Here is a 27,837-nt window from a genome sequence, read left to right as displayed (position 1 = left end):
TACCTATTCTAAAGATGCTGGCGAAGGGGTCACACTTCTATTCTGACACGAATGAATTCACCCGAAGCCCTTTAATACACGCGAAGTATTAAAAGATTTGAAACTTTTATCTGAGAGCAGTCGGACAGGTGCGCAGGGCTCAGAGGTGAAACTCAACTTGATGAGTTCTTCACTTTTTTTTTATCTTCAAAAACAACTTATTAGCATACGCAGCTTCGCCTCGCTCCCAGTACTCATGATTCAGTCATAACACCCTAATTACCCCCGAATAAAAAAGGTAGATAAAAGCTTCAAGGTTTGGGCGGAGTGACCACATCAGATGCTTTCGCCCCAGATGCCAGGCCGAGCGCCGAGCGGCCGGCGGTGGACTTTTTGGGGCCTGGTTTAATATAAGAGTCCGTGGGACTGGGGCTGAACGCTCTCGTCTTCGTCTCCATCCCCCCAAATATCTGCCTATCATTTATTCATTGGCACTCCCTGGATGCCCGCTGCCGCCATCATCAGAGGACCTCGCCGTCTGAAGTTCTGTCGCACACACACACACACACATGTAGTCACACACAAGCATGCACTTTGCATGAGGTCCCAGAGGTCCTTTAATTTTTTTAGAGGCTATTTTTAGGGCAAAAAGTAATCGAGGTGGAAAGTTCCATCTGTCCGACACTCGCGTTCCAGCTGCTCCTTTTTAGCAGCAGGCAAAACGAGTAAATAGAGAAGAAAAAAAAAACAGTCAAATAGGATTTTTAATCACTATGTCTCAATGTGTACGCAAGACTCCCTTTATCCTTATGAACCAATCGGGGATCAGAAAAACACTTCTCATAGAGAATATTTCATGAACTCATCTTACTGAGAGCGAGGCTACACTTTTAAATCTGATCTTTACGCCAACTTTGAACCTTCTGAAATTTCAAATTCTTGATGTCAAATATATTATATCTAAATATATATTATTATAGAATATTTTATTTTCATCAAAATATAACATATTACTCAACGGTGCATTACCAGAACTCTTTTTAAAAAATTGGAGGCTAAATCCACTATTTTCTTCCCATAAAATAAAGGCTCCCTGTAGCAAATATTACACCGTACTCTCAGCATTGCAATATATTGTGACACATCACTCCAGTATTAGGATGTGTATCGTATCACCAGATTCCTTCCCGTTCGTAATGTCTCCGACTGTGTTCCGTCACTTTCATATGACCATGAGAGCGAGAAAGAGCATGTTACTGTTAAGAAGAGAAGATTTACTACATGAGATAGAGATGAGGCTTCACGAAACAGTGCACAGGTTTTCAGAACCAACTAGCTGGCAATGTCTGCCTTTGAAAAATGGTTTGAAAAACTGTTTCATTGAAGCCTCACATCATTTCTAGACCAAGAGCGCCACCTACTGAGCTCTGAAAATGAGGACACTGTTTCATGAAGCGTCATCAGCCCCATCATGGTAAAAATGTCAAGCAATATAGAGCGGCAGAAAACTTTATCTTGGTGTTTGTCTTCCTTCACAGACAGTCAACCTACTATCCATCAAATTCCATTCTTTCTGCATCATGTTTTCCATGTTGGAAAGCATCTGAAGTGGCGGAAAAAAAGTCTTTGGACACACCATGCTTTGGTCTGTCAGCTAGTGCCATCAATGTCATTTGATGATGTGATGGTTCATGTACTTATTTATCAATATCATTATTTTCAGTTTTGAATACATTCCCTGTTGACTTTGATGCTGACAATCACATTGAAGTTAGTTTTTCTCTCAAATAAATACATTAAAAAAAACAGATTATTTGTATTTGTTTGCATCCATATCATGCAGCCACATCTTTTGAAACACAAGAAAGATTTTTCTTGATAATATTTGTCACATTTCAAGGGTGTCCAAAAGTTTTTTTCACCACTGGATATACTTGACAGCAATAATGCACCACTGGATCAGTGTATCATTGACGTTAGTTATGAGCCAACCATCCGGAGGCCAGGGAACTAGACTTCGGTGGGCTGGCTTAAGCCCCCGGGTTGGGAGTTGAACAGTTTTACCGTTTTAGCACTTCTCAACTTTAAAATGTGTAGAGAAAGTTATATTGACCAGAAGACCTGTGAACAAGTGGAGTTGAACCAAAGAGCAGAAATCCTGCACAAGCCATTATCTTCAACTTTGCAATGTATTAATAGCAACATTACTAAAGTGTACCATTAGAGGGAGCCATAAATAATGCACCAGGATCCCTCCAGTGATTCCAAAACCTACGGCTAAATTATGTCTTTCACTGATTCAGCTCAACACAACAGCTATGATACTGTTTTAGAGGGCGTTTGAAGGTCACCGAGTGAAGAACTGAGTGAAGGACGATTTGTCAAACTGATCCACGGCAACGGTGTGAACAACAAACAGGGCTGATTTAATGTGCAATTTCAGAGTGGTTCTTTCAGCGGAGCCTCAAATGTTAACAAGCTGAAGGCGAGCTGCGGAGCTTTGATGCCGACCTAAACGTCCTGCATGTCAACGAGAAGCGCATGAAAGCTTGACCCAGTCTTTCAGCGCAGTAGAATGAAGGTTGGTCTGAAGGTTTCTGGACATTTTTATTTAAAAAAAAAAAATAGATTCACGGACAAATCAAATGTTCAGAAGCAGCAGCACCGATCGGGTTTGGCTCTGTGCATTGACTGGACGTCCGGACTGGTGCACACCACGCCCTTCAGGGATGTTCTGTGAGAATCGTTCAATTGGATCCTAGACAGAGCCGCTCTGTGTCGCTTCTGCCGGGGGGCCTCGTTGTGACAACTGCTGAACCAATCGGTTTATTAGCACAGAGCCACCATTGTTGACTCCTCAAACTTGAGAAAAACATTTTCGCCAGCAACAAAGCTAAGAGAGTAAAAACAATCCAGCGAGTATTACAATGCTAGGAGACGCTACAAATGGATTGAAAGAGGATCACATGATGAATGCTACTGGCTTCATTCATACGCAGGGAAAACCCAGAGCGGGTTAGATCTGTTTGTGGAGCTCTTTCACCGCTCTTTGGAGTCCAAGCGCACGGGTGTCGAACTCATGCAAGGTGGGGGCATATTATTTTTCATTGCCCTTGAAAATGCTTCCTCTAAACTGACGTTTTTCCTCAAGCACCTTGACATAAAGTAGCTGCGAATGTAGGCTACAGCTAGCATCGTCTGCTGTATTTCCCACGCTGCTGACGTCAGTCACAATGCAACTCCGTTCGCAACGTAGTCTTTATCGGGTCATCTCTGATAGCATGCTAGTATGAGTCACTGAAGCGCAGTTCATTGCCTGTGAAGACGTCGCCTCGGAAAGTTTTCCTCAGTAATTTCACGTCTCAGAAGCTCACGTGCCTCTGTCAACCATAATTAATGGAGACTTAAGATGTAAAATTCTGTTTCAAAATCCCCAAAATACTTTCAAGACACAGGTCGTCGCGTGACAAGTCTGCCGCAATAAGAGGCTACTAAGCAGTGAAAACGTTCGGTGTTCATTCTTTACGACGTCGAATACATGCACACAGTTTTATCCCAAAATAATTCTGAGAGAACACAGCAGCACTAAAAACTCTGTTGCAACATAAACATGTGACAACAGTACTTGGTCAAAACTTTGGAAATATAATTGCCTGTCTTTTACAAATAAACCTAATGGAAACCTAGCTGATGTCCAAGTTGTGGGCAGATCCAAGCCATTTATTGACACTGCACTAACAGTCATTTGGGGCCTTAACTTCAGAATAAAATACCCCAGTGTTTCTTATCAAAATTCATCAACTATTACATTGTGTATTATATTTGGATATGAAGCTGTCGTAAACTTTAGCTTGTTGCTAAAGCTTTTGTGAGCCAGAAGAAATGACCCAGCCGACCAGATTTGGTCCCCGGGTCATGAGTTTGACACATGTCGATTCAATATACTGTATAAGATGAAAGGAACGGAAACAATTCAAGGGCAAGAAAGCTTCCATCTCTGTATTTAAGGAACAGATTATTCACGGTAGAGGACACGAGAAAACTATGCGTGTCTATTGATGCATTTTGACAAAGCACTTTTCCAAAAACACTGAAGAATAAATGTCATTATTTAATGCCAAGATGTCGGAGCATAACCCGATCAATATTTCTGAGAACATCCATCCACTGTCAATTTATGAAACACCCATTTGCATTTTATTTTTCCGGCATTTAAATCACATGCTCAGTAATGCAAGTACTGCTCCGCTTCAGGGACTCGGATAGAAACCAGCGGACGCAATAACCGCAGAAATATTGGTATATCTTTGCCAGATATATTGAAATATGCATTAACGTGGTACGATCTCAGCAGGAATCTTTAGAGGAAGTGGATTTAGAAATACATTTTCCGTAGTTCCTCCAGGTCTGGGTCTGTTTTGCAGAAGACGCTGAGCAACTTGAGCCCAGTGGGAGCTGTCAATCCAGCAGCACATAAACACAGGCAGTTTGTCCGACTTGGGTAACTTTTCCTTTTTTCGCTCTGACAGTTGCCCATTTCCCCGCGTTCTACATCCGTCATCAAAACTCCACGACCTGAAGTTGAGGCTTGATTGTGTAATACGTCAGATCAATGCAGGATCCGCTGACAAAACAAGCTGATCAGATTGATCGAGTGACAATGTCTGACGGGGAAAAAAGTGCAGGTCAGCACACACTGCTGAACAAACCACAGTCAATACTGACTCTACAGCCTCACACTGTATTCCTGGAAACATTCTTCATCCTCTCGGATCAAGCACAAAACTCACCCTCACTCAATACAGAGACTGAAATATACTTTCCAGCTGGGTGGCCACAAGGAGGCCGTCCGGCCACCGTGTACCTTTTTCCATTCGGAGCCATTTCACCAGACCATGGCCCCAGCTGATCAAATCAAACTATTCTGAGCGCTCGTGCGTGTGTGTGTGTGTCCTGTGAGTGGAGGCGACACGGCTCCATATACACTACAGTGGCAGGGATTCGCTGTTAAATAAGAGAGCAGCGGAGTGAAACACCTGCAATCGGGATTGAATTCAATCTCACACAAGTGTCCTGTCCAAATTGACACGTCAGGTTGTGGCTGACAGAGGGAGAGAAAACAGTGCTTCTGAGCTACACTGCAGCTTCCTGGGTTTACACAGCTGTTGTGGAGTTTCAGTCATATCAGAGTGGCGTATTTGGAAAGAAATTATTCATTTCAGGATCATTTGAGAGACAATATATTATATTTGAATGTTTTTTTTCCAGTTTTCCTTCAATGAAAATAAACAAAGTGAGTGGAAATTTAATTATAGTGACAGGTAACCCATGCAGCCTGACAATGGCTCAGTCAAAAACAGTATTTCATGTTCACATACAAGGAGCGTGGTCTGTTTTGCTGGCAAATATTGTGACTCGGTTTTTAACTGAAATTGTCAGAAAAGTCTGTTTAATGTCTAAATTAAAGGTTCAGCTTGGATTTAAATTGTTGCTCTGCATTTTATAGGCATTGAATTCGGGCAAAGAGCTCTTGTTTCACAGCTCATGAGAAGGTATTGCTTACTTTGCTGTCTAAACCGAGACAGAAAAAGTCCCCTGTGAAGAGCAGTGAATCAGACTCCGGCATCAGCACCGCGAGTCACATGCTTGCTCAACAATATGAAAAGCACATGACCAAAGAGGACATAATGTCATCAAAGTTGCAGATGATGGGAATACACACGCACATGTATTTCCAGTTTAATTCCCACAGGAGAATTACAGGGATATGTAGTGATTTCGCTGCTCTGTGCTCGGTCACCATGCTGCTCCTTAATCGGGCGGATTATCGGCGCAACTCTCCACCGTCTGCTCCGTTTCTATTTCAAAACACGGGAGATCAAATCGGGTTTTTTCCCCCCCGCGACATGTGTATCAGGGATGTGCTGGTATGGAGCGCGCAGGTCGAAGGTCGCGCGTAAAACACCCCCAAAAAGGGGGCACGTGCGACGCGCATAACCAAAAGTGCTTTGGAGAAAAAGGGATGAGGACCAGGAAAAGTGATCCCAAATCGCTGCTTTCGTTTTTTTTTTTTTTTTTTTTCGGGGGGTAGAAATGCCGCGGATTTAGCGGCCTGATCCAAAAGTATTAAGGAGCGGGGTGGGGGGGATCAAATGGACATGGCACGCACGCGGAGAGAAGTTGTCTAAAATTTTAAATCCCCATAAACCTACTCGCGCGCATGCCCACTAGAACGGTTACATTTGACATGGCACGAGCGCGCGTGCCACTCACCCTCCATGCAGAACACCAGCATCCAGGCAATCCATAGGTCCGAGTTATGGAACTTCACCATGGCTCCTCGGTGTTCAGGAGGCTGCGGCCCCTTCTCTGGAAACACACGCTCAGCTCAGAGTCCGCCGAGAAAAGTTCCTGGAGACGGCATCAGACGCAACGGCGAACTCCGTCTCTCCCCTTTAGGCAGCGCACATTTTCCCAAAACGACTGGAAATGTCCAGGAACAGCCTCGAGAGCATGTCTTCCTCCCGCCGGCGCTTCTGTACCTGTCCGCTCGGACTGTTCCAACACTGAGCTGAGCGCCTCCTCACCGCGTGGCGTCTCTCCCCAACTCGCACTCACGCACTGAGCACTTGCTGACTCCGCTCCGGTCCGCACGCTGACACTCTCCGACGCTTCTTGTTGCGCTCCATGATTCTGTGTCTGCAGCAGCTGAGCGTGGAACCTGATGCAAAGTCACCGGGGCTTAATAACTGCGACGCTTCCGGTCAGCGCACCCTTCAAAATAAAACTCGTTTTGATATTTGCCTCCTCTTATCTTTTGTTACACCTCAACGCCATAATATAAGCCTTTAAAAAATCTAATGAAATCTGATATTTATTTTTTTTAAACAATGTATCTCAACTATCAATTCGGTTTGTTAATACTTGGAGTAATGTTATTTTTTAAATGCTTCTGGCTCGAATTTTATCAAGGTTTTACAGTCTCTAACTTGTGATAATGGCATCATAAAAACGTTTACTATTACTACTAAGAGCAACATTACCACCAAAGTTTTTAAAATGTTGTGGGCAAAATCTACTGTTTAATCAAACACAAATATTTGACGCACACAACAAAAAGCCATTGGAAATTATCCAAAATAAAGTCTGTCTTTTCAACCCAGAATTGTCTTAGTAATAAGTGGGACAACTGCAACTTGGGGACCACATAAAGCCTTTATATTTATATGGCCGTAGTGAGGTCAAAACTACAAATACAATTGTCCATCTACGTGCTATTAACAATGTATTGAAGATATTGAATATTATTTAAATACAATGTATGTGGTGAAAAAGGGGGCCTTCACAACCCCTTACAACAGTCATGGAAGATATGCGTCACCTTAGGAAATATAACTAATATCAGAACAATGTTTTTAAATGCAAGACTGATTGAAAAGAAGCTATGGGAAATTATTTAAATAACTATATATAAGAGGCTGAACTTACTTTTCTCAGCTGGAAGATAAACACAGTCATCAGGGAGAGACTCAAAGTAGAACAGGTGTTTGGCCACGCGACAGGTCAGCTGGGGCTCTGGCATCTTTTCAGATGTCTCAGGACACACTCAGCATGCCCCTGAATAGTTGGAGTAGGTTGCTGGCAAGAGAGATGTCTGGGCTTCTTTGCACCGGCTGCTGCCCCCGCGTCCTCACCGCGGTCAAGTCTCCAGGAGTCTCTCTCCATGTTTTTGAACTCCACTAAGTCACCGTGAATACCTGAGCTAAAAGCTTGGTTGGACAAGCCGTGAGCGATATGTTTTGTTTTTGCGAAGTTTGGAAGTTGCTTACTCGACTGCTGTCAGATGACAAATAAAACCTAAAACCTGTTTTCTCCTCATCAAACATTTAACGTGGACACAGGCCAGAGAGTCATGTTCTCGACCAAACAAGGACACAAATGGACCAAAAAGGCGCTGAAAAAAGATAGAGAGAAATTGTGTTCCGCATCATCACTAATTCATACCACTTTTTACTTCTTTATACCTGGGTAGGTTGCATCCAGGACAGGTGGCTGGCTCATGACACAGAAAGCCAGCTGTCCATTTAAATATCTTGACTGTCAGTACATGGCTGTACTCTTAAAATCTCAGGTTGCATAACACGTGTGGGGCAGTGTGTCACAAGATAATCCCTGGCACATGACAGTGTGTTTACCTTGGCCTCTGCCGAACCACACAGCTTACCTGGAGAGAGGGGGGGGGGGGGGGGGGGGGGGGGGGGGGGGAACTGGTGCTTTTGATTTGCTAATAGCAGATGAGGACTTCCTGTTCGAGTTCGTGTGCGTCTTCTAACGCTTGATGAAAGAGAGCGGCTCGGATTGAAGTCACTCTTATCCCGGCTGTTGCTACGCGACCATTGACGCCATTGGTGAGCGAAAGAGACAGCAACGCCTCCCTGTGGTAAGTTTATAAAAATTCTCCAAGGAAAAAAAAATCTGGTAAGCTGGAGAAAAATGATCAATTACAACCGGATAAATATAAATGATATAATGATGTCATTGTGTAAAATATAAGATAATAGATTTCTTGTTTTTTCCCCACAATGTTCAGCTTCCTCAACTTTCCTACATTTTCAGCGTTGGAGTCGCCTCTACAATCGATTCCTTTCACAAGTGACTTCATGACTCTTGATCTATGAAATATTAAGAAGGCCCAGAGGAGGCCTTCAGCACTTGTCTGGCAGCCGAGGACGAAGCTTACTGTGACAGAAAGCCTGGCAAAAACACACAAAAGTGAGAATCATAGTGTGTTTAATTGTGCTGGATTATTCAGTGGGCAGTCGATTCATGCACCTTCACTTTTTGTGACGCCACCGTGGTTCATGTTTTGGCCGTACAATTCTTTAAATACTCAAAACAGGAGAAACACTACCATCTAGTGGTGAAGCAGAATATTGACGACGACTCAGTGTTGAAGTTGAAGAGCTGGTTCAAGCTGACTCAACAGTGTGGTCGGTCAGGAAGCATCAGTTCTGAAACGACAGATGAAAAACGAGTCCTTAAAGATACCACCGCACTGATCAACATCTTAGTTTCAGCATGAATTAGATGGAATGTAAGGAGGCGTCCTCAGGCCAGACCAGGTTTCTAACAAGTGTCGCCTTCGCTTCACTCAGTTTTCATCAGGAATTTGCTCCGACAAGTCAAAGGAGTGTTTGCTTTTCTGTTGAAAAGCACCGTTTCTTTGTTTATTTCCAATCAGAAAAGGTGTGCGTGTGTTTGCATAAAACAAAGTGGGAAGCCGCAGCGTGTCAGTGATTACCTGAACACGCACAGCAGGTTGAACTTGTTGTGGGTTTCTCCACACACCAATGATGCGATGATTCAGCTAACAGAGACCTCAGGTGTGGCAGTGTGCAACCCGATGAGCAGCATTTTTTTCAGACTCTCAGATGAAAGTTCATCTTTACTGGGCACTTTTGAGTTGAATTGTGCGTACCTCATCACTGCTGGAGGAAGAGGAGGAGGAAGAGGAGGATGATGTTCCATCCTTCTTTTCCTCGGCAGATTTGTCCTTGGTTTCATTCGTCTCCTTTTTCTTCTTCTTCTTCTTCTTCTCACCGGGCTTGTTGTCTTCAGACTTGTCGTGGGACTTGTCTTTGTTCTTCTCACCGGACTTGTTGTCTTTAGACTTGTCTTTGTCCTTCGCCTTATCGGATTTCTTCGAACAAGTCATCCCAGAAAAGTCACATGAACAAGAATGGATTTGGTTCATCACATGCTAAGTACAACAGGAACAGTGTTCAAAGTTCATGATGTGGAAGAGTGTATTTGAAACCTTGTTCCACGGCCACGAGATCTCGTTCTTTTCAGCGTCACTCTTCTTCACCTCATCCTCACCACCCACGGCTGCACGAGACAAGACGCACAAACGAGTGCTGTGACGCTTCATACGCACGAGTGAATGCACCCAAAGTCGCACTCGTAAAACTAGCTTCAGACGAGGCTTAAATCTTACCGTCACCCAGGGAAAAGCTCATGGTCAATGCTCGCAGCGGTCAGAGTGGAACGAGAAGCTCCCGAGAGTAAACGACGAGCACTTTACTGCGCTCCTCTTCTACAGGGGAAACAGCGGCACACCCAACGGCACGTGACCACACCTGGCAACCACGTGACCGCCGCAGCCAGAAATTTTATTTATTTGAGGGACAATTCGAAGCCCAGTTTGCGAGAATGGAATAAGGTCCGATAAAGCAACGTTTATCCTTTAATAGGGACTTTTGAAAATGTTACTACGAGCAGTCCGGTGATGACGTAGTTCCCTGAACGCACCCTTGTTCCGGGTTCTGCGTGCTGGACATCGAGTTTGTTTTGTTTTGTTTTGCCTGTCCGCGTATGTTCGTTGGTCAAACCATGATATGAATGTGAGCTCACCTTCACGCCTTTTTTGGACTATAGCGGAGGGCAGCAATCACAAAATCAGTCATGGAAAAAAAAAAAAATTATATATATATATATATATATATATATATATATGGCCGAAATCTGAATGGATTTTTCCCATTACAATGAATGGAAAAAGAAATAATGCGTTCCAAGCCTTAAAATAGTCTTTTGTAGGAGTGAATGTAGAGTGTCTGCTGCAGGTGCGCTGTTCCTCTATGTGTGTGGCCGCTGCATGTGGGAGGGGTTGCCGAGTGAGTGACGTCTCTCCAGAAGTGAAGAGGTGCCCGGTGCGTGTCCAGCTCTGAATGTGCGCTTCTGTGCAGTTTGGCTGTGACAAAGTCATAAACCAAGTAACTTAGCTCTGTCCCAGACTCGCCTCATCCCTGTCCCAGCTCCAGCCCACAACAGGACATCAAACCCTGGAGTGAGCGCTCCAGCCTCGGAGGTGTGGAGAGCGAGCACCTCCCCTGTGACACTCTACCACGGTCCAGTGCGGAGACAGGAAAGGTTTTATACCTCATCTCGAAATATATATATATATATATATATATATATATATATATATATATATATATATATATAGCTCACAGTGTCCAAGTGACTGCTCAGAGAGTTTGTGTGTTGCTCAGACACATGAAAAATTAGAGGGAACATTGCATTGCAGTAATTTGACAACACATTTTCTTCTGCTACCAGACATAGGTAGACATAGGTAGACAACAGGTTTCATTTCAAAGCAGCCTTTAATTTTCATCCAGCATGTTTTGTTTCCACAGTACACCTTTTCTTTAAAAGTCAAAAAAATGTTAAGACCCATGAAGTCATGAGATTTTGACACCAAGACAACACCTCCGCCCCCCTCTTCAATCACATTCCCACTGCGCTCCGTGCGCTTGATAATTCAGATCAATACCATTTGCCATCTACTGCTGTTTGGGGTTTCTCAGCAGGTCAAGGGAGGTGAGGTGGGTGGTGGTGCGAGTGCTCCCTTCTCCGTACCGCCTTGGGTTCCCCATCAGAGCCTCCATGGCGCTGACTGGTTTGCGGGAGGGTGACGGGTCTCTCACGCTTTGCGATGGCTTCAAAACAGACGGAGAGCCCGCAGGATCCAGCTTCACCACCGGTTTGGATGGAAGTGTGACGTATGTGATGATAGTGCCGCCGCCGCCGCCGCCACTGCCGCCGGGCATCGGGCTGGTGGTCGCAGATGTTGAAAGGGCAGTACCACCTGACTGCTCCACTTTAGGCTGCTCTTCCTGTTTGACCCCGGGATAGCCCTGAAATAAAGCACACAACTTGGTGAAACAAAGTTAAAGTCACCCAATGACCAAAGGCTGATGCGCTTACAAGAGTCTTGTTCGGGTTGCTTTCACTGTCAAGGGACTCACAAGTCTAGAGGACAAGCAGAGAACGAGTCAGAAGTTGGAGAGAAGGCTATCTTTGATTTACCTTCTGCTCTTTCTGTTGGTTTTCTTTGTCGCTGCCATCCTGTTTGTCAGGTGAGCTCGGACTACTGGAGTCCTGAAATGAGCAAACATGCATCAGTTCCGTTCTTTTTTTCCTGGTCCCCATCACCGCTAGATGTAATGTAGGCTGAATAGATTTTGATGGAGATTTATTGGATAACAGGCTCCTCAGCTACCTTTTTCTCGTCTTCCTTTTTCTTCTCCTTCTTGTCTTTCTTCTTTTTCTTCTTTTTATCATCATCACTGGAGGAATCGCTGGAGCTGGAAGAAGAGGAATCCTGCACAGGATGATGTTCATCAGCAATGATGTTAACTTATAACATATTCCGGGTTTCTTGAGGGGCATCCATAAATAAATAAATCCATGGGGTGTAGTGCTCTGTATCACCTTCTTCTTCTTCTTTTTCTTTTTTTTGTCCTTCTTCTTCTTCTTTTTCTTTTTCTTGTCGTCATCACTAGAAGAGTCACTGGAGGAGTCGGAGGAGGAATCCTGAAGAATCAAATCAACCTTTGCATCATTTCCTTGTTTTTGTCACTTGAGACTTTTGACCAAATACGAGAATATTTTACTTTATCATCATTTTTTGCACCTGAAAAGCATTTCCGTTGATCGTCTTACAATTCATTATCATAAAATAAAAATAATAGATTTTATCTGAACTCCAAAGAGGATATAACTAATGTAATGTTGTCATTTTCAAAACTGCTTCAACAGGTGAACAGTTTTTACTGTTTTTCTTTTGAAGAACTAGTTGGGAACTCTCACAGATTTGCAGCTGTCAAGTCAATGCAGTGACACACTACTGCCACCATATGTGACAAATGTATTAAAACTAAGCGTCTCGCGGCCCAACCATGGGCCACGGCATAATGGTTACGAACCACTGTCCTACAACATACCTCACCATTGTCCTCAGACATATCCTGGACAACCCTCACATGCTTCTCTGATGCTCTCCTTTGTCCTGGAAATGGACACCAAAACACTCCTCCACTTTGCCAGGTATCTTCACCCCCTTCCTCATCCCACTTCCACCTTGCTATTTTGCTCCAGTCCCTGACCCCCTGTCTGTCCTTTATCCCTCTCTCCTTCCTGGTCATTCAGTGTCTCACACAAATGATTATAGCAGACATATTATACATCTGCTTTCCTCACCTCTCAGTTTATGCCCCAGTTTATTTGCTTCCTTCTTTATCCTGATACTCACCTCAAGCACCTACTCACCCAACCACTAAGTCTCCTGGTCTTCCTTTCTCTACCTGTGAGCTCCTCTCTCCACTCTTGTCTCTTACGTCTGGAAGCTCACCACTGCCATCTCTATTCTCTTATCAAGGTCTACCTCCATCTGTCCCCTCAGCATTTCTCTTCTTGACTCTACTCCTGATATCCTCCGTTTCCTTCTCCCTCTTACATCGAAGTCGGCTCCTATCACGATTCTCTCCCTGAGGAAAATGTTCTCTGTCACCTCATCTAGCTTGTCCCACAACTCCTCTTCCCAGACATCCTGAAGGTGAGGCCTAAGGACTTCTTCATGACTTCTAGCTTCAAGCTCATGTAGTCCACATACTTGCCCTTCAAAAACACCTCATTTTTCTTCCCATCTACTCCAAGTTTCCAGCACACATAACATGCCTACCTTTTTTCTGAACATACCAGCTCACATGATCCTTTCCAGTCATAGTCCCCCACAGTCAACGTTCCTACCGTACATGAAACTACTGTACTCGTCCTTATACAGTAGTTGCCCCCTGTTTTCTCTTCTTCAGCCAACAGTAACACAATTTCCATCAGTGTCCAGCTGGCTAACAACACTGCAGGCAGAACCTGTTCTGACTTGCACGTTCATCATGTGACAGAGTAGAATTGGTTTTGAGAGGACTGGCCTGCCTGACGCTCAGCCTTGCTATGGAAAATAAGAAGGGATAGTAACAGAGTGGATTCATTGCTCTTTGCCTTAGATGACATGAAATATACACAGGAACCATTTAACTCCTCCACCCACTCATCCTCCCACACATAAACTAGTTCATCTTCATCTTCATACTTAAAGAAGGAGAGAGGCTACCACTTGTCATAACACAGATGCCTAACGTACATTTTCTTGTTTCCAACTTTTTTGTTATATTTCTTGAGTTTTCGGCCATAATTATTCATCATCTTCTCGCTAAAAACATGACACCCATATGGAAGACTTGAAAAAAACTATCATGATTTGACATCACCCACCTTTTTCTTCTTGTGTTTCTTCTTCTTCTTCTTCTTCTTTTTCTTCTTGTCATCATCACTAGAAGAGTCGCTCGAAGAGTCAGAGGAGGAATCCTGAGAAGACGCATCATTTGTTGTTAGTTCAATATGCTTTAAAAAAAAAAAATCCACATATATTTAAATGACACTTTTGATTTTGACAGTTTTGTTATTTTGAGTATTAATTGCGTACCTGCTTCTCACTGCTCTCATAAACAAGAGCGCACACAACATTCACACACCATACGCTCTGAAACATTTTGTTTGATATCAACAACCTTTTTTTTCTTTTTCTTCTTGTCTTTCTTCTTCTTTTTCTTCTTCTTGTCATCATCACTCGAAGAGTCACTTGAAGAATCACCAGAAGAGTCAGAGGAGGAATCCTGAGAAGACACATCTTTTGCTGTTATCAAAAATCACATGGCTTTTAATTTGTCTTTGTCTTTTTTTTTGGTTATTAAATTGTTCTATAATCTCCCTGGACTAACAGTGGACCTGCTTCTCACTGGGCACTCACAACATTCTTGGAAAACTTTCATTTGTATTTGACATAGCTACCTTTTTTTTCTTCTTCTTCTTCTTGTCTTTCTTCTTCTTTTTCTTCTTCTTGTCATCTTCACTGGAAGAATCACTTGAAGAGTCAGAGGAGGAATCCTGAGAAGACACATCATTTGTTGTTATTACATTTTCCGAGAATCTTCCTGGATTAATAGTGCACCTGCCTCTCACTGGTCTAATAAACAAGAGCGCTTGCAACATTCTTGGAAACCTTTCATTTGTATTTGACATAGCTACCTCTTTTTTCTTTTTCTTCTTGTCTTTCTTCTTCTTTTTCTTCTTCTTGTCATCATCACTTGAAGAAGAATCACTGGACGAGTCAGAGGAGGAATCCTGTACATGCATAAGAGCATCCGTTGAGATGGAGTCTTGACTTTTCACTCAGTGATGGAACAGAGGTGTAAGCAACCTTCTTGCAACGTTGGCTGTAGTTTAAGCGACACTTCAGTTTTTTTTGTGACTAACTAGAACCGACAGACTAATAATCTAATAAATCCAAAACCCTGTGTCTTCACTAACTTTCTTCTTCTTCTTGTCTTTTTTCTTCTTTTTCTTCTTCTTGTCATCATCGCTTGAAGAATCACTTGAAGCGTCAGAGGAGGAATCCTGTAAGGAAGACAAAAACTATTTAGTTTTTAATGCATATGGATGTGAAGCAGCTGACTTTATTCACCTTTTTCTTGTCTTTCTTTTTCTTCTTCTTTTTCTTCTCACCATCACTGGAATCACTGGAGGAATCGGAGGATGAATCCTAAAAGAAAAAAAACGTGAATTACACAAAAACGTAAAATTACAGATGACAATTCCGTTTGTAGTATGTTTACTGATGTCCAATTGTTAAACTCCATTTCATTATAACCGTAGGCCAGACATGACAGCAATGAGCTCACCTTCTTTTTCTTCTTTTTCTTGTCCTTCTTCTTTTTCTTCTACATAAATCATACAGCAGTTTTATCAGAAAGACTTTCAGGCAATGAGATGACTTTGGTCAATGCTTCTCTCACCTTGTCATCATCGCTGTCAGAGGAAGAGGAGCTGGATTCCTTCAAAAGAAAGCAGACTAAGATGAGCTGCACAAATGGACTAATATTAACAAGCATATCATTCTGATCTTCACCTTCTTCTTCTTTTTCTTTTTCTTCTTGTCATCATCACTATCAGACGAAGAGGAGCATGAAGAGGAGCTGTCATCAGAGCTTGAATCCTTGAACATAAAGTTGAGAAGTATCAATCAAAGAGGTTGGGCTGCGATCTACAAACCAATCCTCTGAATTATTACCTTCTTCTTCTTCTTCTTCTTCTTCTTCTTTTTCTTCTTGTCATCATCACTATCAGACGAAGAGGGGCATGAAGAGGAGCTGTCATCAGAGCTTGAATCCTTGAAAATAAAGTTGAGAAGCATCAGTGAAAGAGGTTGGGCTGCAATCTACAAACCAATCCTCTGTATTATTACCTTCTTCTTCTTCTTCTTCTTTTTCTTTTTCTTCTTGTCATCGTCACTATCAGACGAAGATGAGGAGGAACTGGAACCCTGAGAAGGTAAGTAATCCATTGCTACTTATAAGCCAAGCGAACATGACGCATGAAAACAAAGACCCAACCTTGTCCTTCTTCTTCACCTTCTTTTTCTTCTTCTTCTTCTTGTCATCGTCACTGTCAGAAGAGGAGCTCTCAGAGTCAGATGATGAGGAAGCAGAATCCTAGGATAAAGAAATTCAATCAATATATTGAACTAGAAAAAGCTGTTCCGTATTTTTATCGTCATCGGAACTGGAGACAGAATCCTGTTGCGGAGCCGACATTGGTGCATTGATGAAGGACCGTGTCAACAATTCAGTAAGTTTCATGTTAACCTTTTTCTTTTTCTTCAATTTCTTTTTCTTCTTTTGTCCATCTTCTCCTCCTTCTCCTTCGTCGTCGCTCACATGGCCATCGTCAACACCAAGCCCTCCTGCTTCTCCAGGGAAAGACCAATCTTCACAATCTCGCCAAACTGCTTGCAACATTTATGAAGACCTACCATCTGTTTTCCCCACTGCAGCTGCTTGAAGCTCCTATTTGTCGCGACAAAATCCACAGTTATTAATACATATTGTTGAAGAAAAAAAATTCAAACAAGTCAATCTGTAATTCACCTGGTCATCTTGAACTTTGGCGACAACACCATCAGCAGTTGGATCCTCTCCCTCGACACCTACAGAGGATCCAAGTTCTGCTTTGTCAACGACGAACCGGTTTGATTGTGGCAACACACAACACAACTTAACTTACCTGCTGCTGAAAGTTGAGCTGATTTAGTTTCCTCCTGCTCCTCATCCTGTAACGTTAACAGTTATGTATTCAGCAATTTTAATAAGGCAGAAGTGAACAGAAATATGCACAGGTGAGGTGAAGCAGAATGTTTGAGGACACACTCGCACAGGTCCAGACAGGCTCAACGCTACACTGGTTGCTTTCTCTGCGTGTGTTTCTCTGAGTGAAGGTTTTCAAAAAGAACATAGCATTGGTCAGTTTTGTTTGTTTTTAATCTGATCAATTCGGCTTCAAAATGATGTGGGCTTTCACTGGATTTTAGAGCGGAGAGTGCCATTTCGTGAGCTCTAAAAATGGGGAAACTGTTTCATGAAGCCTCATAAGCCTGTCAATAATAGAAAAGTGAAAATGGCACTGGGTTGAAGAAAAAACTCAACAAAACACAAGCCGTTTTCATCACATACACTGGTCGCTGTGAAGTTCTGTGGAGGCGAGAGTGTGAAAGGTCATTTATTTTCTGCTGCCCTTTCCCAGTATAACAGGGTTATCGGACGCCGCAGCCTCTCTGCTGACAGTTTGTCATGAGTCGTGGTGAATTCAACTCATTTACCTTCTTCTCATCTTTCTTCTTCTTCTTATCCTTCTTCTTTTTTTTCTTATCTTCGTCACTGTCAGAGGATGAGGATGATGAGCTGGAATCCTTCTTCAATAAAAGAAATGAATGATATAAACCAATTAAACAAAAGCATATACTTAGACCTCCATATTTGTTTACCTTCTTCTTGTCTTTCTTTTTCTTCTTCTTCTTGTCTTTTTTCTTTTTTTTCTTCTTGCCGTCATCACTGTCAGAGGAGGATGATGAACAACAGGAACTATCTGAGGAGGAAGAGCTCGAGTCCTGTGGGACATGTGAAAACCGAAACCATTTAAAATCTGGAAAGTATTTTACTTTTTGTGTGTTTGTTTAATGGTGACACCTTCTTTTTCTTCTTCTTTTTCTTCTTCTTTTTGTCCTCGCTGTCAGATGAACTGTCAGAGGAACTGTCAGAGGAAGAAGAGGAGGAGGAATCCTGCAGAAATGGCAAAACAATTCATGGCTTCATCTACTCCCGCAGATCGTATTTTATTATGTGTATAATTTTATATTAGTATCTAGTCTTTCTAGTCTCACACGTATATGAGATTTGTTTTTTGTTAAAACATATAAAAATGTTTTCTACTTACTCAGACTTAATTGCTCCACAGACATAATTTAAAATATTTCAATTCAAAATTGCACTTACTTTCTTCTTTTTCTTCTTCTTTTTCTTATCCTTCTTCTTCTTCTTCTTTTTCTTTTTGTCCTCATCCTCTGAAGAGCTTACATCCTGAAGTAAAAGATGATTTAGCGATGAGGTTTCCAAAATAGCAGTGTTTTGTTCAACGGGTTGATGCTTCACTCACATGCTGCTCCTGTAGTTCACAGTTGGAATCTGAAAACACAAATGCAAAATCATTTACTCTGATTTATGAGTCCGTCTCAACATCCATCGCAGGCACAGACACTTATGATCGTTTTATGGAAATCCTGTCACCTTTACTGATGAAGCCAGTAAAGCCTGAGGCTCGCCAGCCTTATGATGCTAATGGAATGGAATGGAGCAAAAACTGCTGCTAGAATCGATGTGGTGTTTACCTGGTGTTCATCATGAACACAGATGGAGCACAGATGAAGAACATGAAGTGACAGACATGCGGATGACAGATGCTACATCACTTGCTTTTTTCTTTTTCTCTTGAATTTTTCTACAATAACTGCTCACAATGAAACAAATGTAAAAAAAAAACACATTTAGCATTTTTAATTTTTATTTCTGCAATTATTAAAAATACATTTAAAAAAACTATTGACATTTTTTTTCCTCCTCATATTTTTAATATGGGTTGACTACTTTAAATAATGAGAAAATTATATGTATTAGTATGTCATGATGGCTGTATAAAAATGATTATATTTTTGTATGCATGTACAGTATGGTGTAATTTATTAAAACTATAAGTAAAAAGGAACCATGGACGTTGACTGTCAAAACATGAAAATGTGATTTAAAAGCGCTTTTATTTGTATATTTATTCACTTTTTCTTTATTTTGACGGCTGGAAAAAAACTCACAAGCAAGACATAAGGAAATAGAGAAAATTAAGTTATTCAGTAAAATTGTTTGCTATTGGAAACATTCCTACCTCATCAGATTTATAGTTTCGTGTTGACCTGGTGGGCTGCAGAAATGCTGTCAAAAGGCCACATGTGGCCCACGAGTCGCTCTTACTTTACTCATGGTCAGTCACGACAAGTTTCTTATTGAAGTGTTGTAAATTGTCTCAGTGTTGACAATCAGATAGAAAGTTATTGGTTGGTAGAAGTTGGTTTTTTTTTTGAAAAATTTATGGAGCTTCAGTTCACTTGTTTGTTTGGGGGGTGTAACAGGCCATTGATCTACGACTGAATACACTGGAGTCCATTTTTCCTGTCAGTGTTCTGCCAACAAAAATGATCCATGTCGAATTGAAGCCTCGCTCATCTGCCTTTTGTCTTCTGCCCATTTTTTTTTTTTTACATCAAATCTCGAGCTCTTGAGACTTCACACATTTCAAAGTAAATGTTAAATCTAAATGTTGTTAAATGTTAATCTAAATCTGGACACAACACAATCATAAAATACACATTCATAGTACATGGGAGAATTTCCTCCACCTACCAATGATGACATTATCCCACACGTATGTTGTCACTTCTCCCTCCTTCTTCTTTTTCTTTTTCTTCTTTTTCTTTTCATCCTACACGGTACACACCATTTTACATTAGTCTTTCTCAGTAATCATACACATATTTAGGTTTTGTGTTGCATGGTTCTTAACTATGTCTTGCCAACATGGTGAGAATCGGAGGTGATCTCTGTCTTCTGAGTTTGGAAACTTTGTGTTGCATGTTTACAAATCTGGATCTCTGTCCCTAATCATATCGATGGTGATAACATCCAGGTGGCGACTGAGAGAACAGGAACGCGGTTACAGGTCACAAGTTTCCACTGCTGTTTGGGAGAGGCTCACAGTAGAGTTGGAGATTGTAGATTACAACCAGTCAGTGTTTTGTCTTAAACTCAAAGCCCAGGGGCCAAATTCGGCCCCCGGAGTCATGCTATGTGGCCTGCTGGAGCTTATCAAAAATTCTCTCACATTTTAGCTCCATGCCAGACTGAATTTGAATTTGTTGTGTGCGCTGTCAAACAGGAGGGGGGGGTGTCTCACTCGCAAAACCTGACTCAAACATTGCCGGAGCTCCACTGGTACCGTATTTGAGAGACTTATGAATCTTTTTTTAGCTTTTCGGAAGATGCCAGATGATCACCTCCTTGTGAGTCTTTTGTCAGATTTTAAATCCTCCCCTGAAGCAGCAACAAAGTTAAAACCACACAATCAGCCTAGGCTGACGTCACTGTGTTTGTGCTCATGGCATGGGTTTTCATTTTTAGCAGTGCTCTGAGGAGAGGTTTCTACTGGATTAGCGTGGGGAAAAAAAGAAACACATTCTTTCAGAGAGATATTTTGGCACAAGACAGAAGCATTTATTTCCATCATGTGCAGTCAAGTCGGAGTCAAGACCTGCTGTGGGGTGTTGTGAGGCGTGTGATGACTTTGATTGTGTGACATGCAATGGCATGACGGGCGTGTTTTATCGCCACAACTCACCTCGCTGTCACTCTCCGAAGAGCTGCTGGAGGATGAAGAGGAAGAGGAGGAAGAAGAGGACGAGCTTGAATCCTGTCAGAAGACATAGCTTTTTTATGATGGTGGGAATGGCAGGTTCACCTGCTCTCTCCTTTGTTAAATAAAATGATAAATGAAAAAGAAACAAATGAATGAGTCACTTTAATTCTTCGTCACTTGGCAACACATAAAGCAACAATTCATCACACCATTTTACAACAAAGGCAGCGCCCATTAAAACGAACCGCAAAAGTGACAGCCCCAGTAGTTTCAAAACAAATGACATTCCAACTTCCTCCCTGCTCTACCAACCAGGCGACGCCCCACTCAGCAGGTTTGATTTGTGCAAAGCAAACCTGAAATGTTTGTTTGAATCCAGGCAACACCCTCACAGGGAGCATGATGAGCTGATAACATACAAGTTTCTAATCGCTAAAAAACAAATAGTTGACAAATTCCAAGGGTAAAATCTCCACCCATACCTTCTTCTTTTTCTTCTTCTTCACCTTCTTCTTCTTTTTTCCTTTCTTGACTTCATCCTCACTGTCCGAGGATGATGGAGAGCTGTCCAAGGAGTGTTGCTCCTGGCAGAGAGGAAAACAATGCACGTCATTCAAAAAAAAAAAAAAAAAAAAGATTCACAAAATGGACTCATTCTGAATTTTGCAGTTGCCTGACCGCTCACCTGCTCGACCTCTGGTCCCAGACCTTTGTCCACCTCCAGCTTCCCGAGGTCAATAGGCTCCAACTCAACCACTCGTGGTTCCTCCACACTGCCAGGTCCACCTGAGCAACAGAGTTCATTTAAAAATAAAAATAAAAAATACGCAAGCAAATTATATGCAAACATGCATGCTGACATCTTGACCATAATATTTGAACTTCTATGCAATTCAACGTCCTGATTCGAACAATGTCTCTTAGAGACGAGTCACTCAAGCATGAGAAGCAAAGTCAACATTCCAGAATGCAATAGCAGAATGAACGAAAATGTTGTGTTTCATTTATTTGCAAGGACTTAAAAATAGTCATGAAACTCGTCAAACCTTTTGGGAACTTGGCCTCCATGGTGGCCCCGACTTCTCCTCCGCCCTGAGACCCCAGTCAGTGAGGCAAAAAGGTGTGTACTTATGTGTGTGGAAAGAGAAGGGAGAGGGAAAAAGGTGTGTTAAGGAAGATCTGCTGGTTTCAAAATAAAAGCCTTTTTTGTATTTTGATCATGTAACACAGATGTGGAAGCAACAAATCGTCATTGCCATATTTAATAACAAGGCAGATGAAGGTGAATACATAACCGCATGACTTCTTGGTCCATTCAATTGACATTAAATGTCACGGATAATTTTGTTTTGAAATCTACCTGCAGCCAAACCCTGCTGTTTTTTGAAGGACGTTTCACCTGTGCTGACAGGAAAATCCTGTTTAGTTGCCTGAGGATTCATCAGCAGTGAAGTGCTACACATTTTTTGCAGGTTAAAAGCTATGAATGAACATATAAAATCGATAAAGCAGTTTGTTACGGGTGGTGTTTCTTTACAGAATAAACTGTGTTCAGATATTCACTGACGAATTCACAGTGTTATGAGGTCACTTTCACCCACAGACAAGTGATAATTTTCAGCCCCCCGAGGACACACATACAACCCTCACAAAGACAGCTGTCAGATTCCTTCCATACCTCCAGCTGCCCCACACAAAATGCTGCATAATTCTTCATCCATCAACATGTATGAAAAAAACATTGTTCTGACGTCATGCGAAGGCGTGAATGAACGCTCTAAAGTATACCTTACTTCGTGATAAACGGATGGTTTACTCAGAATATTTTTATTTACTTAACTCTTGCTGGTGAAGAACAACTTACATTTTAATATTCATAGTTCTCAACGAGCTTCCACGTCGTACCAAAATAAAGTGAATGGCTGGCCACACCGACCGAATGTCGACACCCAGTGTCCACCTTCTGTAACTACAACATCCGCGATTTACTAGCATTTGTTCCCTTCATGTTTCCGTAGTTGTACAGCTCGCTCAATTTGACTTTCTAGAGCCACACGCCTCTTCAAAATAAAAGTACAGATCGGCCAATAAAAATACCTACAATAAATGGAAAAAACAATGCAACCTATTTAAACGTACTTTAAAACTATTCAACCATCTGAATAAATGTATTCATCAACACTTAGATCAACTGGCCTGTATATTATTTTACAAAATGTCTTATTTTGAAGCTCTCTTAAGGAAGTTCAAATAAAAAAAATGTGCTAAATGAATGTGTATCATGGCTGGTTTGCATTGAAGATAAACGCAGATACAGTTGAGGCGTGGAAATGAAATGTCGCGGCCGTCCACACACCGTGGACGCGATCGAGTGGGCGTGTTAGTCGTCACGTAGCAGCTGGGCATTGTGTGATGCTTGACAACCATCCTCCGCGCGATTGTGGTGGAAGTGAAGGCAACATTTGGACTGATCTCAGAGGACGGGTGAGGAGAGCCATTAGACGAGGATAAATAACGATGACACGCCTGAATGAGTGAGTAGGAGTCACCATGCTGACAGCGACTGTCCTGGCAGCGCTGTGGGTCAGCGTAGGTCGCTGTACCATATCCGGATCACTGGACCCAGGGTGCGATAACAGCAAGGTGAGAGTGACTATCTAAGTCATGAGCTCAGTGTGCTGTCATTTATGTGGGACAAAGAGGCTTATTTTAATATGTGTTTTGAAGCTGTCTTTGCGTCGGGACCTCCCGGGGGATGCTGGTCTGTGGGACTGTCCAGCGTGGCCCGAGCCTCCAGCTCAGGTAACCATGGTGACTGAAGACATCACCCTCATATCAAGAGTGCGCGTCTTCTACACTATGAAATTATATAAATCAACGTACAAGGTGACGCTGCCTCATTGACGGGTTGTCAACGATGATCCCACTAAAGTGCAAAGTCATGTTACCCGAGTCCACACATGCGGCCGCTTCTCTGTTTGTTCAGGCTGATTGAGCGTTTTGCACTTCTGTCCACAGACTCTTCCCAGTATCTATAAAGTTTTTGATCCTGAGGTGAGTCCACACCAAAGGCACAGAGCATTTATTTTCTGTTTCATTGATCCCTGCTGACAACCTTTGACACCTTACCTAAACCCAAAAGTCAACATCAATGCTCCATCACCTCAAAAGTGTCGCCTCAGTCAATAAGATCAGCTGTTTTCCCACAGCCGGCCAAGAAGGTCTGCATGGATAAGCCCATCACGTACGCCAACTCCATACCCAACAGGTAAAGCCGCCGTTCCCTCCTGCAGTGTTATATAGGTCACGACAGTCGTGTTGTGTCACCGTGTTGTGTTATTGCAGTGGTGCGTACCGACCGGTGGAAGCCCAGAGTGGAGAGTACTTGTACTGTCCTCCTCAAAGATGGCTCCATAATGTGCATGTAAGTCACGCTGAAAGGCTGTTTTGCCTCTTTGATCCTGCGCAGCACAATATGGTCAGTGTATCCTATGGTGAAAACAGATTAACACTGGCGGATGTGTACTTTTGGCTGCGTAAATAGACTGTTGTGATTAAACTGCTTGACACAACAACAAGTGCTCCTGTTCATCATCTACATCGGCTCACATGATCCGCATCGACTTTCTTTTTCACCTTGTATTCAATACGGTTTGGCAGTCACAGGTCTGACACTGTGCGTCGCCCATTCATATTTGTTCTGTTTTTTTTTTAAAGCCATACATACAGTTTTATTTTATGCAGCTATTACAACATAGCGTAATGCAGTCGCTAACGTTTACACTAGGGGAGAAATCTTTTGTTTTAAAGGTGGAGAAGGTGGAGACTGCAAAGAATGTGAGTTTTGATTTCACAACATCGAGAGAAACTTAGAAAAGCAAAAGATGCTTTATTTCGACAACTTATGCTTTATTTCGACAACTTAGATTATTATAAAATAAACAAAAAAGAAACAAATAAGAAGGGCCCAGTTGAATAAATAATGGTTAAGGCCTGTAAACAATTCAAATTATATGAGTCTTTAAATACAAATGTATCGACAGGCTATATTGGGGAAAAATGTGAAAGAGAATTGAACATTCAAATTAGTGCTGAGTAGGTAAAACAAGGAAAATACACCTGACATGTACCAACACAAGGATATGCAGAGAATGCTCTTGGAAAAAACTTGACAGGGACAGAGAGGACAGAGAGAAGGACAATGACACCTTCTGGAAATGGCCGTTTCTTCAAACATTTTGCAATGTGATCTGTGATGCACTGAAGAGTGTTTTGTGTTATGAGGAGCATTGAACCCCTCATTTTATCTCTCAACATTTCACATTTGAAGAGCAATGTCTTGCGTACAGCAAGTAAAAAAGCAGTTACTCTCAAATGGGGGAAATGTGAGCCAGGGACTTGCGAACAGTGGGCTGATATTGTTGAGAATATTTTAGTTTTGAAAGAATAATGCATCGGCAAGACAGCAAGAGACACAGTTTGAAGACAAGTGGACTGAGATGAAGGAGAAACAACAAATGTCAAACTTGAGTACATGTATACACTGCTACAATGTAAAACTTGGATTTCCCATTAGATTCATATATATTTATTATTGTTTTAGTATTCTCTTTTTCATTTGTTAATGCGCTGTAAGTTGTTTTCTTCTTTAGTTTTCCTCCTTGTTATCTTATAATTCATCATGAAAATACAATTGCTTCATAAAAGTGACAAAAAAAGAGAAACACAAAAAACCTAACTGAACAGAGGTTAACTAAATTTCTCCAGGAGTCACCTTAAATATCTCAGAAGAACCAAAATGCGACAAAAAAGAAGCATCACTATGATGCAAAAGGATACTTGAGTTCATAAGTAAGAGCAAGGATCAGGCTCAAAAGGGTTATTGGGTAATGTATTATTCGATTTAATATATACATTCTACACACATGTTGACATGATAAATCTTCAATATGTGAATATTTTGTACCGCGTTTTGAATATGTCGGTAAAAGAAAACATAAATTACTATGAATGTGCGTTTTCTTTTCGGCGAGACAATCTAACATTGAAATTCTCTTCCTTTCAACATGCTGCTCTCCTTTATACGCCAGAGAGGCGCAGTGGCTCTCCTCTACCACCCTTGTGCTCCCAGCAGCGATCGTCTACTCCTGTCTGGCGTGGCCAGAACCTGCCTGTCTCACTACGTCATGACCCCGCACCCTCAGCTCGACAGAACCCTGGTAGGCAGCACTCAGCCTCACGTGTTTAAGTTCAAATGTTTGTTGGAGCCATTTACGTTTGATGAAACCACATTCAAACACACGCATGTAGCTGCAATAGCATTGATAAGAGGGAGAGATCACAGTGAGTATGTCACTTGGATGACATAAACCTGCTAAGCTGGTCAGGTTTGAAGACAAAATCCAGCGTGTTATCGAAGGTGCTACGTTGTTTAAGTCTGCACGACATGTGAAACCTGCTGAAGAGAACTGAGTAACTGAAGTCTCCCGTCCATTTAAAGCTCTGTGTTCTGTGTCCAGCCGGTGGCTTTGGTGGCTTGGGGCCGCACTTTGGAGCTCTCCACTGCCGCCTCCTCAGATGTCTGTGACTGGCTGGAGACCTCCGGTGCCAACAACAACATGCTCAGCAGTGGGAACCAGGCTAACAAATACAAGTTGTTTCTGATCAGGCCCAGGCCTGGACCTCGACGCCCACAATCCAAGGTTTGAGATCCTTCATCACGTAATGGCAGTAAAGCGCTGCTAAGGTTAGCAGGCTTTTAGCCATAAGGGCGTCTGGGCGTCTGCAAAACAAGATGCTGCCATATACCAGTCTGGCAGCCAAGATACAGTCGGGAATCAGCCGTCCATTTTTTCATGTTTTGCAGACGCCCAGACGCCCTCCTAGCTAAAAGCCTGTATGTTAGAACTGATTCATCTCGCGCTTCTTCTCCAGGTGACTTTGAGGCAATGCTGTGAGCAGACCATCCAGTCTCTGCTGGCCAAAACCGTGAAGAAAAACCCGTCTTATGTTGTCAACGATCAAAGTGAAGATCAGCTTCAACGGGAAAGAAGAGCCAGCATCCGAGGAAAACAGGACCAGAGCTCAAACATCGGCCCTCACGTTGAATCAAGACCATCTGACGTCAAGGCCAACCTCACCAAGATCGCTCCTCAGCAAGTGAAGAACGGCCCCCCAAAGGTCGGCTCGAAGGATGGATCCCAGCCTGAAGCCGATCAATCTAAAAACGACGGTGCACGTTCTCGTAAGTCGGGAAAGAAAAATGATGCAAGCAAGACGTTGTCGGAAAAGGAGAGCGCCGGGATTGAGGAGAGGGAAGTGGTGCAGAGCAGGGAGGAAGAGTCCAAGCCGGAGTCTTTGCTGCCACGCCCCCCGACCTCTCAGGTTCTCAGCATACAGCAGGGATCGGGAGCTAAGGTTGGTGACAAATTCCTGAGGAACGGGATGCCCAGAACGCCCCGCACGGACGATGCCTTCTGGGCCGCAGCGGCACTGGGCTTCCTGCTTGTTCTCCTTGTCGTGTCCGTTCTCTACACACGTCTGTACCGGCACTGGAGAATCACCCCGAGCTTATACTGGCCGGAACCGTGTCATGACTACGATAACGTAGCAGGTGAGTGAGTCAAAACTGGGTCGAGAGTTGCAGGAGTTTATCTAACATCCGCGTTGTTTCAGATGTCATTCGTCGGAGGCTTCGAATCACCAAGAAAAGGCGACAAAGGAGCCGAAGACAGGAGTATGTTCATCCGCCTAGCTCCTCCAGCTCAGACGAGCAACTCTAGAATGGACTCCTGAAGAATATTTAAATATTTAACTGGTGTTTCTTCCTTAAATGATTTTTGGAATACAACGTACTGTTGTGTATTTGTATCATTCAGAAGTAGTTATACAGGTACGAGGAGGATTAAGTGAGGAACTCAGGTCCGTGCTGTACAATCACTGCACTTGTTACAAAGTCAGTAAATATGAATGTTTCCATTGAAGTAACTGTAGATTTAAATATTTCCTTCAGCCACTCAGAGATACTATTTTTGTACAATGTGGAGTTTTGTATTTAAGTTGCTGTTTTAAGCAACAGCTTGTGGCATTTGTTGTTGAGTGAACCGGTTGTTGCTTGTGTCAATAAATATTTGGTTTTATGATGTGCAAGTATTTGCTTGGTAA

At 42.5% G+C, this 27,837-nt stretch overlaps 4 protein-coding genes across 18 annotated transcripts in view; 1 reads left to right on the top strand and 3 right to left on the bottom strand.

The window, feature by feature from the left end:
* The window catches only part of igsf11 (immunoglobulin superfamily member 11), a 111,226-nt gene extending 104,528 nt beyond the window's left edge, over window positions 1-6,698 (bottom strand). The window contains exon 1 of the mRNA XM_053873616.1: window positions 6,253-6,698. Coding sequence (XP_053729591.1) covers window positions 6,253-6,313 — 61 coding nt within the window. The 5' untranslated portion in view covers window positions 6,314-6,698. The remainder of the gene's footprint in view (window positions 1-6,252) is intronic.
* Window positions 6,699-8,741: 2,043 nt separating this feature from the next.
* wu:fb18f06 (protein FAM133) lies at window positions 8,742-10,117 on the bottom strand. Of its 2 annotated transcripts, none has more exons than XM_053873387.1 (4): window positions 9,977-10,117; window positions 9,797-9,867; window positions 9,458-9,679; window positions 8,742-8,990 (listed from the first exon to the last, which is right to left on the bottom strand). In XM_053873387.1, exons 1-4 carry the CDS (start codon window positions 9,996-9,998, stop codon window positions 8,985-8,987), a joined length of 321 nt encoding a protein of 106 aa, XP_053729362.1. In that variant the 5' UTR covers window positions 9,999-10,117; the 3' UTR covers window positions 8,742-8,984. The 2 variants fall into 2 exon arrangements, with proteins under 2 accessions (XP_053729362.1, XP_053729361.1); XM_053873386.1 differs by having other exon boundaries at window positions 9,458-9,683; window positions 9,798-9,867.
* Window positions 10,118-11,134: 1,017 nt separating this feature from the next.
* Window positions 11,135-22,583, bottom strand: LOC128764194 (nucleolar protein dao-5). Of its 14 annotated transcripts, none has more exons than XM_053873741.1 (32): window positions 22,538-22,580; window positions 21,720-21,800; window positions 21,359-21,459; window positions 21,156-21,257; window positions 20,656-20,727; window positions 19,665-19,743; window positions 18,370-18,398; window positions 18,210-18,293; window positions 17,904-17,996; window positions 17,702-17,824; window positions 17,537-17,629; window positions 16,945-16,990; window positions 16,809-16,867; window positions 16,694-16,727; window positions 16,527-16,630; window positions 16,293-16,373; window positions 16,127-16,204; window positions 15,953-16,051; window positions 15,791-15,877; window positions 15,678-15,716; window positions 15,564-15,602; window positions 15,347-15,424; window positions 15,193-15,279; window positions 14,911-15,006; window positions 14,674-14,769; window positions 14,394-14,498; window positions 14,098-14,190; window positions 12,259-12,360; window positions 12,047-12,148; window positions 11,854-11,925; window positions 11,752-11,796; window positions 11,135-11,681 (listed from the first exon to the last, which is right to left on the bottom strand). In XM_053873741.1, exons 2-32 carry the CDS (start codon window positions 21,739-21,741, stop codon window positions 11,328-11,330), a joined length of 2,694 nt encoding a protein of 897 aa, XP_053729716.1. In that variant the 5' UTR covers window positions 21,742-21,800; window positions 22,538-22,580; the 3' UTR covers window positions 11,135-11,327. The 14 variants fall into 14 exon arrangements, with proteins under 14 accessions (XP_053729716.1, XP_053729722.1, XP_053729713.1 ...); XM_053873747.1 differs by having other exon boundaries at window positions 15,791-15,880; window positions 15,962-16,015; window positions 16,187-16,204; XM_053873738.1 differs by having other exon boundaries at window positions 16,275-16,373; window positions 17,537-17,626.
* Window positions 22,584-22,955: 372 nt separating this feature from the next.
* tp53i13 (tumor protein p53 inducible protein 13) lies at window positions 22,956-27,814 on the top strand. The gene is made up of 9 exons (XM_053873138.1): window positions 22,956-23,316; window positions 23,401-23,475; window positions 23,692-23,727; window positions 23,883-23,941; window positions 24,019-24,097; window positions 25,764-25,892; window positions 26,193-26,375; window positions 26,608-27,286; window positions 27,349-27,814. The coding sequence occupies exons 1-9, from the start codon at window positions 23,224-23,226 to the stop codon at window positions 27,453-27,455; spliced, it is 1,440 nt and encodes a 479-aa protein (XP_053729113.1). The 5' UTR covers window positions 22,956-23,223; the 3' UTR covers window positions 27,456-27,814.
* The last annotated feature ends 23 nt before the right edge of the window (window positions 27,815-27,837 follow it).

The sequence above is a fragment of the Synchiropus splendidus genome, chromosome 8 (assembly GCF_027744825.2).
Source record: "Synchiropus splendidus isolate RoL2022-P1 chromosome 8, RoL_Sspl_1.0, whole genome shotgun sequence".
Taxonomy (NCBI): Eukaryota; Metazoa; Chordata; class Actinopteri; order Syngnathiformes; family Callionymidae; genus Synchiropus; species Synchiropus splendidus.
Note: the sequence above shows the minus strand (reverse complement) of the source record. Positions and strands in the feature narration are given on the sequence as shown.